General features: G+C 42.2%; 1 protein-coding gene across 1 annotated transcript in view; it reads left to right on the forward strand.

Annotated features, from left to right (window-relative positions):
• Nucleotides 1-15,814, forward strand: part of LOC144487070 (PC3-like endoprotease variant B) — a gene marked incomplete at its 5' end in the record, with an annotated part of 211,618 nt that extends 195,804 nt beyond the window's left edge. Inside the window, 3 exons of the mRNA XM_078205129.1 lie at nucleotides 11,636-11,799; nucleotides 14,120-14,263; nucleotides 15,663-15,814. Of these exons, the coding sequence (XP_078061255.1) occupies nucleotides 11,636-11,799; nucleotides 14,120-14,263; nucleotides 15,663-15,692 (338 nt within the window). The remainder of the gene's footprint in view (nucleotides 1-11,635; nucleotides 11,800-14,119; nucleotides 14,264-15,662) is intronic.
• Nucleotides 15,815-16,798: the final 984 nt, after the last annotated feature.

The raw sequence follows: 16,798 nt of genomic DNA on the forward strand, positions 1-16,798 counted from the left end.
TAATAGTCTAGCAATAATACCACTAGGCCATTGCCTAGGAATCTTCCTTTATAGTATGCATGTATTTTTTCAGATCCAGTTGCTCACCTTGGTGTTCCCAAAAAAGTTGGTGATGTGCAGCCAGTTGTAAGATGTAGCAAGTCCAAAAGTTCCTTGCAGGGGATTTTGTTACTGCTGTAGGGGAGGGTTTATATTAACTTGGCAGGGGTGTGGAAACCAAGAGATAATATCTGAGTGGAGTACCAAGGTGCACAGAATACTAGAAGAGATTGTTGGCACTAAAATAAGGAATAGTAAGTTAATAGGTGGGGTCAAAGTAATGGAGTATATGCTAAAGTCCAAATCAGGGTTTTTGTGCATCTATGTGAATGCACAAAATGTGGTAAAAGAGATTGATCGGTTAAAGGTGCAAATTGCCTTGTGGGAAGTATGATGTTGTGGCTATAACAGAGACCAGACTCAAAGAAGGACAGCACTGAATGTTGAATATCCCCGGTTACATGGTGTCCAGGAAAGGAAGGAAACGGGGAGGGATGACAGTATTGATTAAGGAGAACATTGCGGTGCTGAAGAAAGAGGATGTCCCAGAGGAGTTCAAGGGCAGAATCTATTCAGCTTGAACTCGGAACATAAAAGGTGCAGTTACATTGCTCCATGTTGTCAATGGATCACCAATGAGTGGGAAGGATGTAGAGGAATAAATATGCAAGGAAATTACAGAGAGGTGCAAAAGTTATACAATAGCTATTATTGGAGGACTTTAATTATCCAAATGTAGACTCGTAGCAGTGTAAAGGGCAGAGAGGAGGAAGTGTTCATAGAGTCTGTTCAGGAAATTTTTCTGCAGCAGTATCTTTCCAGTCGAATGAAAAAGTAGGCACTGTTAGACCTGTTAATTGGGAATGAGGTGGGACAAGTGGATAAAGTGTTAAGTAGGAGAATATTTGGGAAACAGTGATCATTGTATCATAATGTTTAGGTTGACTATGGAAAAGGACAAAGAAAAATCCAGAATAAGAACAATCAACTGGAGGAAAGCCAACTTCAATGAAAATTCAACTCCAAAGAACAAATCTGGGCTGAATAAATTGGAGTCAAAGGTTGGCAGGAAAAACAGTGTGGGTTAACTATAAAGGGAGATAATCGAGGTTCAGTCAAGGTATATTCCCTTGAAAGGGAAAGGTAGAGCAAACAAAGCCATGTAAATAGTAAAAGGGTGTTAAAGTTGGAGTAGGGCCAATTAGGGACCACAAAAAGGATTTAAGCATGGAGGCAAGGGGCATAACTAGATACTAAATTAATACCTACCAAGGAAGAAGATGCTACCTAGGCCATGGTGAAGAACAGGTAACTCAGGTTGTGGATGGATTTAAAATTGTGGAGGTGGTATTGGATAGGCTATCCATAGTTAAAGTTAATAAGCATCAGGACCAGATAAGATTCATCCAAAGATACTGAGGGAAGTGAGAGTGGAAATTCTGGTAGCACTGGCCATTATTTTTCAGTCTTCTTCAAACTCAGGGGTGTTTGATACGGTGCCACAAAACAGACTTGTGAGCAAACTTATAGCTCATGGAATAAAAGGAACAGTAGCAATGAGGATGCAGAATTGGCTGAATGACAGGAAATAGAGCATGGTGATTAGTTGTTCTTTGCTTTGTAATGGAGTTTACCAGGGCTCAGTGTTGGAACATTTTTTCAAAGGTTTCAGTTGATATGAAAGCATTGGAAGCATTGTTAACTGTGAGAAGGAAAATGTAGAACTTCAAAGGGACTTAGACAAGTGGTGGAATGGGGAACAGGTGGCAAATGAAGTTCAATATGAAGAAAAGTGAAGTGATTCATTTAGGTAGGAGGAACATGGAGAGACAATATAAAATGAAGGGCACAACTTTAAAGGGGCTGCAGGAGCAATCAGACCTTTTTATATAACAGCATAAATCATTGAAGGTGGTAGGACAGGTTGAGAGAATGATTAATCCGAGGTTCTATTAATAGGGACATAGAGGGCACGATTTTACCACTTTCATTCTAAGTGCTGAATCTGGGCGCAATTCAGATCCGACTTGGAAAACTGTTCTCAGGCGTCCCCCTAACACTCAGCCTGGAAAGAAAATCACGGGTCTGAATTGCACTGTGGGCAAGGCCTATCACGCCCAAAACGCAGCAGGTCCGATCGGAGCTTTGAACTGCGCATGCACAGTAAGAAAAATATTTGAAAAACGTGCCCCTGTCACATCGCTCCCGGGCCGCAGAAAGTGGATAAAGCGGCTTGGGAGCAAAAAGCGGGAGCAATGGCCCCCACAGACATCACCCCCACCCCCACAACATAACTGTCCCTCTTATTCACCCACCCCCCCCCACTACCCAGACCGATCACGACCCTTTGCCCCCCTTCTCCCCCCCCCCCCCCACTGATCGCCTGCAGAACGGCAGCAGTCCCCCCCCTTCTCCCCCCCCCCCCCCCCCAACCAGAGATCCATCTGGCCTCACCCACCCCCGTCCCCCCAGAGAATGATCGGGCCTCCCCCCCCGTGCCCCCAGAGAATGATCAGGCCTACCCTCCCCCCCCTCCCCCCCCCATAGAATGATTAGGCTTCCCCCCACCCTTCCAGAGAATGATCGGGCCTCCTTCCCCCCCCCCCAAAACCAACCAGACGACGATCTGGCCTCCCTCAGCCCTGCCCTCCCCTCCCCTCCCGCCATAAAAATACATCTGACCCATCTCCTCCTCCCTCCCCCTCACCAGAGAATGATCTGGCCCGTCTCCCTGCCCGCCACCAACCCCACCCCCCCCCCCCCCCAAAGAGAATGCATTTCTCCCCCCCCCCAAGAGAATGCAAATGCATTTAAATCGCCGTTGCGACCGATTCAGGCACGAATCGGATCGCGGCGATTTTCGGGCTTTGGTAAAGTGGGCACCAAGTGAATTGTTCACTTGGAGAGCCTGTGCAAATATAATGGGCCGAATGACCTTCTTCTGTGCTCTAATGTTTCTCTGTTGGTGTTTCTAAAAACTTTGCAGCCTTCATCCACTCGATATTAGGCCCAATTGACAGTGTAAGTTTTCTTCGGCCATTCGGATGGAAATGGGAAACAAATGTGTTGATGTATCCTGGTATTCCAATGACCAAAGGCATTTCTAACAAACTGACTGATATCAATGCTGCTGAAATGGGGGTTCTGAAAAAGTCTCGTTGACATAGGGTGCAATGTTCTCCTTATTTGGCAGAGTGGCACAGGGGACAGGAATAAAACAAGGTGGAAGCCATTGGCCCCAAGAGTGGCTTCCTCCACCATATTGTGAACCTGTTGGTGAGAAAAAGTAAGAGGCTGGTGCCACGACATCATGCTGGAGGGACGGACCATGATTTGAGCCTGCCCCACCAGGTTTATAAAAGCTCCGAGAACTGTCATTAAAGGGTGCCCCAATGGTTAAAAATAGAAACACCCTCCCCTCATGAAAGAAAGCTCCCCCCCCCTCCAATTGTGGGATTCCCCCTTGGCAATGGAGCCCCCTCCACTGACACGGAACTTCTTCCACAACTCCCCCACCACCACTATGGAATACCCCCCCCCCCCCATGTAATCCTGCCCCCACCATGCAACCCCCCCACCATGCAACCCCCCCACCACAGAACCCCACCCTCCATGTAACCACGCCCCCCTCCCCCAAGCAATACCTCTGACACTGCACCCTAGCATTCCAGGGGCACCTATGCAAGTCCAGCGGATTCTACTCGCTCGGCGCACATCATGCTGATGTGAATGGATAATTTAATATCAGGTGTAAAGTTCTGATAATGACATTTAAATATACTCAAATGGGGATACCAGCATTGAATGTTGGGATACCCATTATATCATTGGAGGCGGGGACAGAGACAGTCAATCAGGGAAATCCTGCTGGCATAAAAGCCATTTTGGGACTCTTGTGGGATTTTCCACTCCTGCTGCTGTTCCCGTCCCATGAAAATGGGAGTGGAAAATCCCCTCCCCCCCAATAATGTTCAAAGACATTATACATTGTCAGGGAGTAATTGGTGTCCAATGGATCAATGAAACTAATGCAACATCTAAGATGTGCCTTTCTTTCTTAAACTCCATGTAGCCTATAATCCCAATAGCCTTTTTGAAATCAGAAAAAAATTAAAATATTTAGCATGCATATGCTTACCTGAATGCTGGTAAGATAATTGCTACATAATATTGGGAAAGTGTTACAGCCGATGATCAGAACAGAATAAATAGTTGTGTTGGTCTGCAGTGGTAGCTGCTTTTTTCCACTGTATGTCAGGCAAAGACATATCATTACTTGAACACTTTATGAACATGTTGTTTTGTCTTTCATTCTGAATGTAACACTGGTGAAACATAGCTCTGAAATGGCTTTTGTACCAAAACGGGCAGGAATCATTCAAAGCAAATTGAATATCAGGAGCTTGGCAAATCTCTGTCTGCAGGGATGAAAGGAAACATGCAGGAGAATGGAGCTCAAATGTATTATTTGTTTCCATTGTTTATGGTATTAAAGCTATTTTGCCAAAGAATCTGAGGGCAATACACATTTTGGTGTTTGATTTTTACATTAAATTCATGGTTTGTTTCCTTTCTATTGCAAGCATATTGCTGCCTCTCAATTTAGCGGAGTCACTGGATTTCAGATCATTGCAGAGCTTCAACTGTTGTTGAAATAGGATCAGGAAAGGCTATTTTGCAGTTATTTCTGTGGACATGATTGGGAAACGCAACCTCGATCAAACATAAAGTGAGGCAGGATACTTCATCTCAGAATAGCTAGCCTTTTTTCTAATGCCCGTAGTGTTTGTTGCTTCCAGTAAGATTGTCCGTTTCCCTCCACTGCCTGAGGCAAATGATCGGTCTGTTACTCTTTATAATGGTAAATTAATTTATGGTTTTTTGTGAGGACAGCATCAAGTAGAGAGATTGAATCTGTAATTACGTACAAAAGCTGGCAGATAATGCTGTTCATATTTTCCAGAAAAAGACTGTTTCGGTGTGATTTCTACTTTGATAGTTTTCTTCCTGAACATTTTGCAGTTTGTTTCATTTAACAATACAGTTAGAATGTAAAATAACATTCAGGTTCTAGAAGACTGGCCTTCTAATTGCTGTTTTTGCAATAAATATGCAGGCCTCTGATTAAAAAACACACTTAACTCAAGTTTGCCAGTTGATTAATTTGTTTTCAAATGCTGGTTTGATTACTAGCATGATTAATCATGTACAGTGTAGACAGAAAATAAGAAATGGGAGTAGAGGTAAACCGTGCTGCCCCGCAAGTCTGCTCCACCATTCAATAAGATTATGGCTGATTGGATCATGCCACAATTCCACTTTTTTGTAGTTTCCCCATAACCTTAACTTGCCCATAGTTCAAGAATCTGTCTGTGCCAATTGAATATATTCAATGGCTCAGCTTCCACTGCTCGCTGGGGCACAGAATTCAAAAGATTCACAACCCTCGGAAAAGAAATTTCTGATCATCCCCATTCAAAATGGAAGATGCCTTATTCTGAAACTATGCTGTTGAGTTCTAGATTCTTCGCAGCATCAAGTGAACTTCTGCAGATTGGCAAGCAAAATCAGATTGCAACTTTGCTCCGATTTTTTTACCTTCAAATCTTTCCAATCCTTTCTCACCCAACCATCTGACTGGGTGGGTGAGAACAGTGCCGGGGGTGCCCTTGGTCTTCTGTCGAGGACTTCAATTTTAGAAGCATAGAGGCGAGTTACTGGGTGACGATTAATAATTGGGTGACTGGGCAAAATCCTGGCAAATGGAGTTTATTGTGGGGAAGTGTTGGTTGTGCACTTTGGTAGGCAGAATCAAAAGCCATATTATTATCTAAATGGAGAGAGACTGCAGGTGAGTGAAGTACAGAGGGATCTAGGTGTAATAGTGCATGAATATCAAAAAGCTAGCAAGCAGGTCCAACAAGGAGTTATGGAGACAAATGGCATTTTGGTCTTTATTGCAAAGAGGTTGGAGTTTAAAAAATGGAAGGCTTTGTTGCAATTGTATAGGATGCTAGTGAGGCCTCACCTGGAATACTGCGTATAGTTTTGGTCCCCTTACTTAAAAAAGGAAAACACATTGGAGGCAGTCTAAAGGAGATTCACCAGGCTAATTTCTGGGATGAGAGAGTTGTCCTATCAAGAGAGGCTAAATAGTCTGGCTCTGTATTCCTTGGAATTTAGAAGAGTGAGAGGTAATCTTATTTGAACACACAAGATCCTGAGGGGCCTTGGCAGGATAGATGGTGAGATGTTTTCACTTGTGGGAGAGTCTCGAACAAGTAGCTACAAGTTAAAGGGCTAGTCATTTAAAACTGAGGTGTGTAGAAATTTCTTTTTGCAGAGGGTGGTAAATCTCTGGAATTCTCTGCCCCAAAGGACGGTGGTGGCTCGATCATTATAAGTATTCAAAATGGAGGTGGATAAATATTTGATAGATCGAGTAATAGAGAGATACGGGGAAATGACACAGAAAAGGAATTGAGGCTGGCATAGATCAGCCTTGATTGTATTGAATGGCGCAGGGCAGGCTTGAAAGGTCTGGTGGCCTACTCCTGCTTCTACTTGTTGTGTTCTTGTTTTTAAAGCCACATTTCTTTTTTAAAGCTCCAGCTACTGTAAGTCAGGTAGGTTTTTAAATCCAGTCGTTTTCAAGCCAGAGACAAAGTAGTTTGTCAAATAAGTGGTTGGAATTTAGAGGGGAGAGAGCGGGGATCAAAGCCTTGGGGGATGGGGGGTGAGTTGGACACTTGGGGGAGGGTGCGGTCAGGCGCTCAGGGGAGAGGGGCCGCCAGTTGGGGAAGGAAGAGATCAGTGAGTCAGGGAGGGGGGGGGCGTAGTTGGGTCAGGCTGGGCCTGGTGAGTTAGTCAAGGGTTGGAGTGAGTCCCACAGTCACATGGGAGGTCAGTTTGGGACTGTATGGTAGTTATCCAGAAGCTACAAGTGGTTTTAATTCCTCTAACTTTTTTGGGTAACTATTGCTGTAACACAGTTGGAACCATCTGAAGTTTGCAATCTAACTTAGATTTTTGGATGGTTCCCTGTGCAGGGCAATTGCCGAAAGGAGGTTTGCACTTCCCAGGCAACTGTCATGCAAACCTTGTGTGGGAACCTCCGGGGGGGGGGGTGGTTTCCCCAACTCATCATTGGGGTAAACCTCCCCCCCCCCCGATGCACTGTCCCAGAGCTCGGAAGATATGACCTACAGTTTCAAAAAGATCACCCTTCATTCTTCTGAACTTTAGTGAATATAGGCCCAACCTCCTCAGCCTTTCCTCATTAGGCAACCCCTTCATCCCAGGAATCAACCTAGTGAACTTTTTCTGAACTGCCTCAAATGCAGTTAGCCCTCCTGACCTAATGGGCGGGATTTAGTGTGCATCCCATGGCAAGTTTTGCAGTGGTGGGAGACGCTTGGCCGGCGACGGGAACTTCTGATCCCACTGTTTTCAATGGGGTTTCTCACTGAATAGCCCTCACCACCGTGAAATCCACAGCAGGGGTGTACTGTTGGTGGGTCCTGCGGTATGATGGGCTGAAAAGTTCCGCCCCCTGTGGCCAAAGCTTTGCGCAGTCCTCTAGGTGTGGTCTAGCAGTTGTAGCAAGATTTTTCTATTTTTATACACTGTTCCCCCTCTGCAATCAAAGCCAACATTCCATTTGCATTCCGTATTACTGGCTGTACCTGCATTCTGACTTCTGGTGTTTCATGTACAAGGAAACCCAAGATTCCTCTGTACCGGAACATTCTGTAGTCTCTCTCAACTTGAGTACTTTTTTGTTCTTCCATTTTTCCTAGCAAAGCGGATAACCTTACATTTTCCGACAGAAGGCTCCATCTGCCAAATTTTGAATCACCTAGCAATCACCTTGGATTCTGACAAAGGGTCATCCAGACTCAAAGCATTGGCTCTATTCTCTCCCCACAGATGCTGTCAGATCTGCTGAGATTTTCCAGTATTTTCTGTTTTTGTTTCAGATCCCAGCATCTGCAGTGATTTGCTTTTATCATCTTGGATTTTTTGTCTCCTTCTCACAACTTGCTTTCCCATCTTTGTATCGTTAAGAAATTTGGCTGCAATACCCTCGGTCAATGCTGAGGATTGGGAATTATGTTTCAAAACATAATTCAAAACATTAGTTTAGATGCAGCAGAAATCCTCTTTGTCCCAGCAGTGTTTTAACTATAGTGTCATATTGCACCACTGTAATTTTATTCCCTGTCTGTACCAACTCTCAGCTATCCTTATTGGCTTTCTGCAATTGAGTTCCCAATTTAAGCAGAAAATTTGTTCTGTGCACTTGGTATAATGAAAGAGTAAGTGTGCTTATGATTTCATTGCACCTGGCACAGAGACCAAATCTTCCCCATATAACAATTTGTGACAAATTACAGTCATTTTTGTGCTGGGAGTATGTGCCCATTAGAAATTATTATGAGACAGGCCAAACTCATTTCAGAGGGTGGTACAGTACTGTAGTGGCGATGTTACCAGATTAGTATCTGGACTAATAATTGAGAGAATGCAATTCAGGATCCAACCATGTTAGTGTGAGAATTTGAATTCAGTGTTTTTTTCTTAATTGAGAAATTAAGAAGCATGCATCAGCAAAAGTGACCATGAAGGTGTACTGAAGAAGGAAAGTGCTGGATATACTCATCAGGTCTGGCAGCATCTGCAGTCAAGTATGAATCTTCATCAAAACAGGATCGATTTTGACTCAAAACGTTCACTTTCTATCTCCACAGATGCTACCAGACCTGCTAAGTATATCCAGCATTTTCTGACCCAGATTCTAGCCATGATGGAGAGTTTCTCCATCATAGCAAAAATGGCAGACATGTCTGAAACTCATTAATCCCACCTCCAAACAAGAAATCCACATTTTTGTCGGGGCAGGACAGATTTTGAACATGCGTGTTGTGCATAGGTAGCTGACCAATCATCAGCTGCCTCCACTGAAGTGCGAATTGGAGTGTGAAACCCAAACTGAGCAGACTAGACTTGTTAAGAGCAGGTCTGAACTAAGTTCATTCCCTTGAATAGATAAGGTACCCCTTTGGATCCTGTCTCATTGGGGGAGGTAAGGTGCCTTTGGTGGAGGGAATATGCTCTTTGGGATAGGCCAGGTGTTCTGTCAAATTGTTAAAAGCTGGCATAAAGGTGCATCAGAAGTGCATAAACTCATTACTGTCAAGCTCATGGGAACTGTCTGTCAAAAATCAACATTCAATACTGTCAGAAGCCTCTGTCAAAGGGACCTGTCAAAAGTGTCAAGTGGACTGTTAAAGGATGCTGCGAAAGCATTTTAAAATCCTGCCTTTTACATCTTTAACAAAGCGTCTGAAGTATTAAAAACAAATTGCTTGCTATTTCACTCTGTCATAAGCCCGAGGTTGCCCACTACTAGACCAGTGCTGCATGACTAATTTCAAAACCATCATCACAGTTTGCCATTTCTGCCATTTCACAGTTTGATTGACAGCTATAAGTATTTATAGAATCCTTGAAGTAGGACTATAAATTCCAGTGCTGCTTGTTATAAGGGATAGTGCATTTGAATGAAACATTTATTGTCATAGGGTTTTGTTTAGTTGAAGGAATGTGGATGCAGTAAATGGGTTTTTATGAATGCAAGCTTTTTATCCCCCAATATAGTGAAGTCTTCAATAGACACTGAGAACCTTATTCAGAACTTTAGTTTATCTTATCTTTCATGGGTCCTGAGGTCTGCCCATGGTGGATATTAGGTCAGTCGGCATGGTCAGTATAAGGGAAAAGGATGGTGGGTGGGTGGCATGCATTGGCACCAGTTGAACTAAGTTGGCATTAAAGGGCCATGTGGGGTGTTGGAGCAGCAAAAGTTGACATGGAGCATGTAAGAGACAATGGGAGTGGTTACAGGGCATATGTTAGCACAGACAATAGGAGGGGCCATTAGGAGTGGGTAGGGAGGCATGCAATGGCATGGAAGGTATGAGGGACCATTCAGGGATGGGCGGTGCATAAGATGGCATGGATGGGGCATGGAGAATGTGTGGGGGGTGGGGAGGGATGAGGGCTAGAGGAATGTTTCATATTTTATTCTTCTTTTATTACTTAAATTTTGGACATAGTTCCAGATCACCGAGGCAGGTCATCCAAGCAACCTGCCTCCACATCCAGCAGCCTTCTCAGTTCTTCGAGGGCTGCCAGCCCCAACTTTCAATCCGCCTCCCTGACCAAAAATCCTGCATCTGGGCAGCCAGTTTTAAAGCTCGGGGTCGTGGAGCCAGAAATTCTTCTGACTCTGTCAGAACAGGCGCTCGACCTGGGATCAAAAATCTGAGCCTTTTTTTATTTCAGATTTTCAGCATCCACCATATATTGCTTTGATTATGAAGATGAAGTTGTTGACTTCTTGCAAAAACCCAAATAGTTCACTAATATCTTTAAGGGAAGAAAATCTGCATCCTTATCCAGTCTGGTCTAATATGATTCCAATCCTATCGCAAAGTGGTTGACTCTTAACTGTGCTCGAAGTGGCCTAACAATCCATTCAATTCGGGGATAGATAATTGCCAGAGACTCCCATATCCTGAAAATGCACAAAGAAAAACCTTTACAGTTAATAGAGAGGGCAAAAAAAAAACATAGTTCAGTTCCATCTACTGGGTACAAGTCTACAAGTGAAAGGATATAGTAACTAGCTTGGAGTATTTAAACAAAAAAGTACACTGTAGTCGCCTGAAAGGAGCGGCTCTTACATAGAGAAGTGGAACAGGGCATCATCTTATGTACTGATAGGAGACAAGGTTTTCAAGTATTAATTTATCAGAAATTTGAAAAATGATGAAAAATTAAGGCAGTTAGGCTTATTATCATCAGAGAAAAGGGAGATACCAAAGTAATTAAAATAATATTTTGTTAAAGAAATTACCAAGGTGATCCAGGCAAGCATTGAGGTATTGGAGCCCTCCCGATGGGTCCACCTGCCAGACCTCCGACGCCACCCCATCAGACACCCAAACCACCCCCCCGCACAGTCCCCTCGTCACAGCCCCCGCTCAGGCCCCACTTCTTGGTACTGCACCTGGCACACTGGCATTTCCCAATTGGCACCACCAGGCTGTCCAGTGGCGACTGTCAGGCACCACCAGTGTGCCAGTTGGGCAGTGCCAGGTGTGAACTGCCCGATGGACACCGCCCGTCCATCCCCCGACCACCCGGGGCTTCAGTGGCCCCCAAGCCCCAGGCATGACCATCGGGCCAGGTCTCTGCTAGTGAAGACTGGTAGTGAAATTTCACCGTTATCGCACTGCGCCCAAAGGCTGGTGAATTCCGTGCATTGGGATCTGAACAGGCTATGCACATTAAATGCTCCTTTGTAAAACCGGTTCACGCCATTAGAAAGAAGCTGAGAGAATTGCAAACGATTTGGCATTGAGTGCGAAATGGATTTTTAGGTCCACAGTCTACAGTGCGATCTACTAACAATGCGGGGAGGTCAGAGAATCGTCCCCATTATGAAAAGACAGATATGTTCGATTGTGATCTATCAAAAAGGAATGGGCTAATGCTGAAAATTCTTATTTTCTTATCTGAACAATTATAGAACTTGGCAGTGCTCAAAATGGTAAAAACAATCAAAAGCTGGAAAATATCAGGAACTTAGTGGAAAAAAAGCACATAGATGGGCAAATAGCTAAAGATTTTATCAATGAATATGCCAAAAAAGTGGAAGCAAAAGATATTCCTTTGAAGTCGTCAGGAGCAAAGGTAAAAACATTTCATTTTACAATATATTGTTAAGTTATACTGTGCATTTTTGATTTAGAAATTCTATGGCTTCTGATGTGTTAATATAATGATATAATATCTTGGCTTATTAACAGTGCAAGATGCAAGGCACCAATCACTCATCAAGGATTGGGTAAAAATGTTGTGGGTTCATTTATTAAGATTAGACACATGGGAACAGTTATACATCGGTATAAATCTCGAAGTCTATGTGCGTGTGCTCTCCTCAAAGCAAAAGTGAAACCATTACGGGAACACATGACACATTTCCCTTTTAATGGTGTCATGCTGACATCGCTTAAAAGAAATACCATAACAGCATCCAATCAATATTTTTCTATACTGCCAATGTTTCTGCTCAATAATTTAATTTCTATTAATGTGACAACAGATTTCAGATATGCTAGTGAATTCCCTTACCCTCTATATCTCCATCTTCTCCTGATAGAGTTGTAAGCTAGGCCAGGATTTTACAGCCTCTCCCACCCTAAGGGATACATGGTCCCACCGAACTGAATGGAGATTTAAATAGCTCGTTGACTGCATCAGGGGCAAATCGCTGCGGCAGGGCCATAAAATCCTGACCCAAATTGTTTCCAAATCTTTTTGTTTCTAAGATATTAAAAGAAATAAAGTCATAAGGAGAATAGGGCCTGGATGGGATTGTTGATGGTGCAGACTCGATGGGCCAAATGGCCTCCTTCTGCACTGTAGGATTTCTACGATTCTATGAATTCTCATTTAGCATCTTTGTTGTCTGAAAGTACCACAGCTTAAGCTCAACAATCATGAAAACAGGGCTACAATCTTCTGTCATTTTATTCTGTTGATTTCCATAAAAGAAAAATCCAGCCCCACATTTTAGGAAGGATGTCAAAGCCTTGGTGGATGCACAGAAGAGATGAGGGACTTCAATTGTGTGGAGAAGCTTGGGCTGCACTCCTTAAAGTAGAAAGATTAAGGGGCTGAAAAGTTAGGAAGTAGGGCAGAGGTGGCATGCCATTGCCTTCCTACCACCATGGCATTCTGTCAGTGGAGGGAAATGTGGTTAACAGTCCTCCTGTCCAGAGGTTAATTGTAGTAGTTAAGTGGCCAATTAAGTGTCTCTTCCTGCCACGACAAACAATCAAGGGCTCCTCTGCTACATAGGGAAACACGCTGGTAGCCTTTACGCTCTCTCAATGGGTGTGTGTGTGTGTGCATGCGCACGCGTCCGTCCATCCCTAATTGGTAATTGAAATTAGTAATACACGTGGTTGGGCAAAAAGATATGGGGAAAAAGCAGGTGAGTGCAACTAATGGGATACCTCTTTCAAAAAACTGACACAGACACAATGGGCTTCATCTGTGCTGCATGATTCTCTAACTATATGACACTCAGGACTTAAGGGGGGCATAAGCTATCTTATAATACAAATCAACCAGCCTGTATTTTTACAAGTTTCTAATATGTAAAACAATAGTTAAAGAGATGATAAAATCACTCATGGATAAAGGAATGGGCCTAACTGTAAAGAATAAAAGTATGCGCAGGATATTAAGTAAATAATTTGCATCTTTATTTTCAAATGATGTTAGAAGAACGTACAAAAGGGGAATATAACACAATTGTCTGAAGTAAATTTAGAATAAAATGGAATTGGTTCTAAAACAAACTTAACAGAACTTTGAGTGGATAAGTACCCATGCTTTGGCGGTCTTCATTCCTGGTTGAAAGGTTTCAGAGAATAGAAGTGAGGCTCAAGCCACAGTTTTTCAATCCTTCTTAAATACAGTTGTTGTGTCATGGCACTGGAAGCTAACCATTGTTCAAGAAAGGTGAGGAGGGTAAACCAAGTTAACTGTCGACTGGTTAGACTAATGTCGGTTGTGGACAAACTCTTAGAGGCAGATTTTAACTTTCATTGTCAGAACAGAATTTCTAGTAGGGAATCAGCCAATTTTCCTTTCCATTCACTCTAATGAATTTCTTTTCCTTTCTCAGCTATACATTCCTCATCCAATCCACAAGCTTTAAACATCCATTTATTTGTCTTGTCCAATCAGGATTTCTTGATGATCTCATCTGTTTTCCTATTTTTTCCGACTTTGATTGTGTCCTGCAATGAGGGTCTTAAGGGGTTTGGACCTTCACTTAGATTTTTCAATTTAAAACATGGTGCAAGAGTCATAAGGGTATGCAAACAAAAAAGGTACTCTGCTACACATGTTGGCATGTCTAATTTAGGCTACATCCAGATTTGTTCAAGCTTTGACGGCAAGAAGAGTCACAAGTCATTTGTGGTTTGTTCCATGACAGTTACCTGCAAATGTTAAAAGCACAAATGCTCCAAGCTCTAATTTTGGAGAAGTTATGCTGAGGTTCTGGTACTCACAGCAGAACAGAACTAAGAACAACGTTGAAGATACAAGATCATGGACAGCTGTTAAAAATGATGTGCGGGTGAGTTTCTATCCATTCTTTCACTTTCCTCCTCCTGAGCCATAAAATCATTGTTCAAAATAGCCAGTAGACTGGCAAACATTGCAAGCATCTGCAGTGCACTCACGCACCCCTGCCTCTCCCTCATTCCTTCCACTTAACCTGGATTGAAGTTATGTATGATTGCATGTTTACATCACTGATTTTATAGAAAAACTACTAATGAAAAATCTAATCCTTCAAATATACTTAAGAAGGCCATTGCAAACAATGTAGCATCATTGTAATATGTTCCATGACTTGATCGTAAGGGTACTTATACCCATCCTACTGGAATGTGATCTGCATGGTATTACACAGATTATGCACTGTTTAAGTTAGCTCAAGGGATAAGATGCAAGGTTTTCATAAATATGCATTGAAGCAAACACAGAGATACTTTGTTTCTCAACTTTTTTAAAGTGATTGATCATTTTAAAGTGGTTGCTTGATAGATTTCTATATAGTAACAGAACTTTGTAAAGTGCAATTGGGCAGTGGGTATAAATCAATCAAAGAGCCTCTTTATGAGAGAAAGGTAAAGATTGAGATAGGGAGTGAGGAGATGAAAAAACCTGGATTGAGATTGCAGTTGTACTAAAAGGTCCTACTGCCCTCAAAAAGTGAAGCCTCTATTTTGAATGTTTTGATTTGCTGCTAATTTATTCTACTGAAATGTTTTCCCGGGTGTATGACGCATTGTTTTATATTTTGCACCAATTTGCTCCTTCCCTGTAGATGTTGACTTCTCCTCAGTATCTCATCTAAGTGTCAATTATTAACAAGTAAGTCTTAACAGTGACTGTTGGCAAACTGCCAAAGCCAAACTCAATCCTGTCCTTACCCGATACCCAGTTTTGGCTATTTTTCAGCAGGGGTTACTGGACTATATCCAGTTTTCAGTTCCCTAGTCTCAGGCATCTATTACAATTTAAACAATCTTGTTGCCATCCAGGTTGAGTTCAGGTAACACGTTTCTAAAAGAGGACCCTGTTCAAATGTTAACATAGCTTTCTGATGCTGAATCTGATCATTTCCAACATTAGTCTGATTTTATTTCAGATTTTCAGGATTTGTCTTTTCACCTTTGTGATAGTTTATTTCTTAATATTTCGTGTGCTGCTGTTTTCCTTTCACCATTTAAAAATAAAATTCTTTTAATTCTACAGACGTGACTAGAAAAAGCATAAGTAAACATTACAAAAACAATGCAGTATAATTGGATGCAAGGTTACAGGGTAATTAGTAATGAGAGTTAACTGGGGAGAAATGTGGCTTTTCCTTTTCCTTTGCAGATTGTGGTAAATGTAGTCCTTTGAAAGGAAATGTATTTGAAATATGAATATTACACTTAAGTAATTTAAGTACTTTCATGCCACAGGATGCTGATGAAGCTGAGGCTGAATATTGAGGAAACAATGTTGTGTCTGCTGTGGCTGCAAAAGAGTAGAAATAGAGGATCCAGCATCTTCATTGTTAGCTTCCTTGAACAGTAACAAATAATATGCAAAAAGACAAAGGTGATGGAAAATATGGAGAAGACCTTTTAAGAAAATAATTCAAGACTAGAACATTCTCAATGACACTAAATGAAAGCATCTGAAAACGCCACCAAAAATAATTAAAATCATACTTAGCATGTAAGGGGTAAATATTTGTCTCAGGCAGTAATGCTAAACAGGTTATTGTACCACTTGATAATCCATTCTATTGAAGCCAGTGCAACTGAATATTGGGAGAGGAGTATAATGGAGGAGGAGGATGGGGGATAAGGGGGTGGCAGTGGCTGATACCACAACATCCATTTAGCACTATCTTTTGAGACAAATGTCTGCCCCCAAATCCTTTTTAGAAAATGATATGTAATAAATGATAATATTTCATTCACAAACCAAGAAATTAGTTGATGGAACTTTTAGGGAAAAACATAATCATAAAATTCCATATCCAACATGTACTGGGGGTGATTAGACCACGTCCAAACCATGCCTTTGATTGAAGAATACACTCAGCATTTCTTCCTCTTTTTAATGTTCAGTGTTGTCCTTCTGGAGAGGAGAACATATTGAATGATTTTGATAAGGCTTTAGAAAAGATATTAATGGCCGTATCCAATATAAAAATTTACAGCTTGAAATTCAACTGGATTTTCTTTAGCCCTTTCCGTGACTTCTGCAGGACATCCTGCAGAAGTTGCATAAATGGGCATTTTAGCAGTGTGCTCTGTGTCTCCAAAGATTCTGACCATCTCCCACTGGGGGACCCCTGGTAATTCCAGGGATATGTGTCCAAGAAAGTACTACACTGTGCATCCTGCACAAGTGTTTTCAAATTAGAATGTAATTTGCATACCAGAGCTTTCAATTACTACTTTATTTGAATTCTCCAGTCTGGAAATATTGAAAAGACTGATTTGAGCTCTCAGTTCATCTCCATCTTGTCCGCATACATGGCCCAATTTATTTTCAAGTTGAATATTCTGTTTTCAGTAACAGATGTTTCTGACGATAATATACT

Source organism: Mustelus asterias, unplaced genomic scaffold (genome assembly GCF_964213995.1).
Source record: "Mustelus asterias unplaced genomic scaffold, sMusAst1.hap1.1 HAP1_SCAFFOLD_572, whole genome shotgun sequence".
Lineage (NCBI taxonomy): Eukaryota > Metazoa > Chordata > Chondrichthyes > Carcharhiniformes > Triakidae > Mustelus > Mustelus asterias.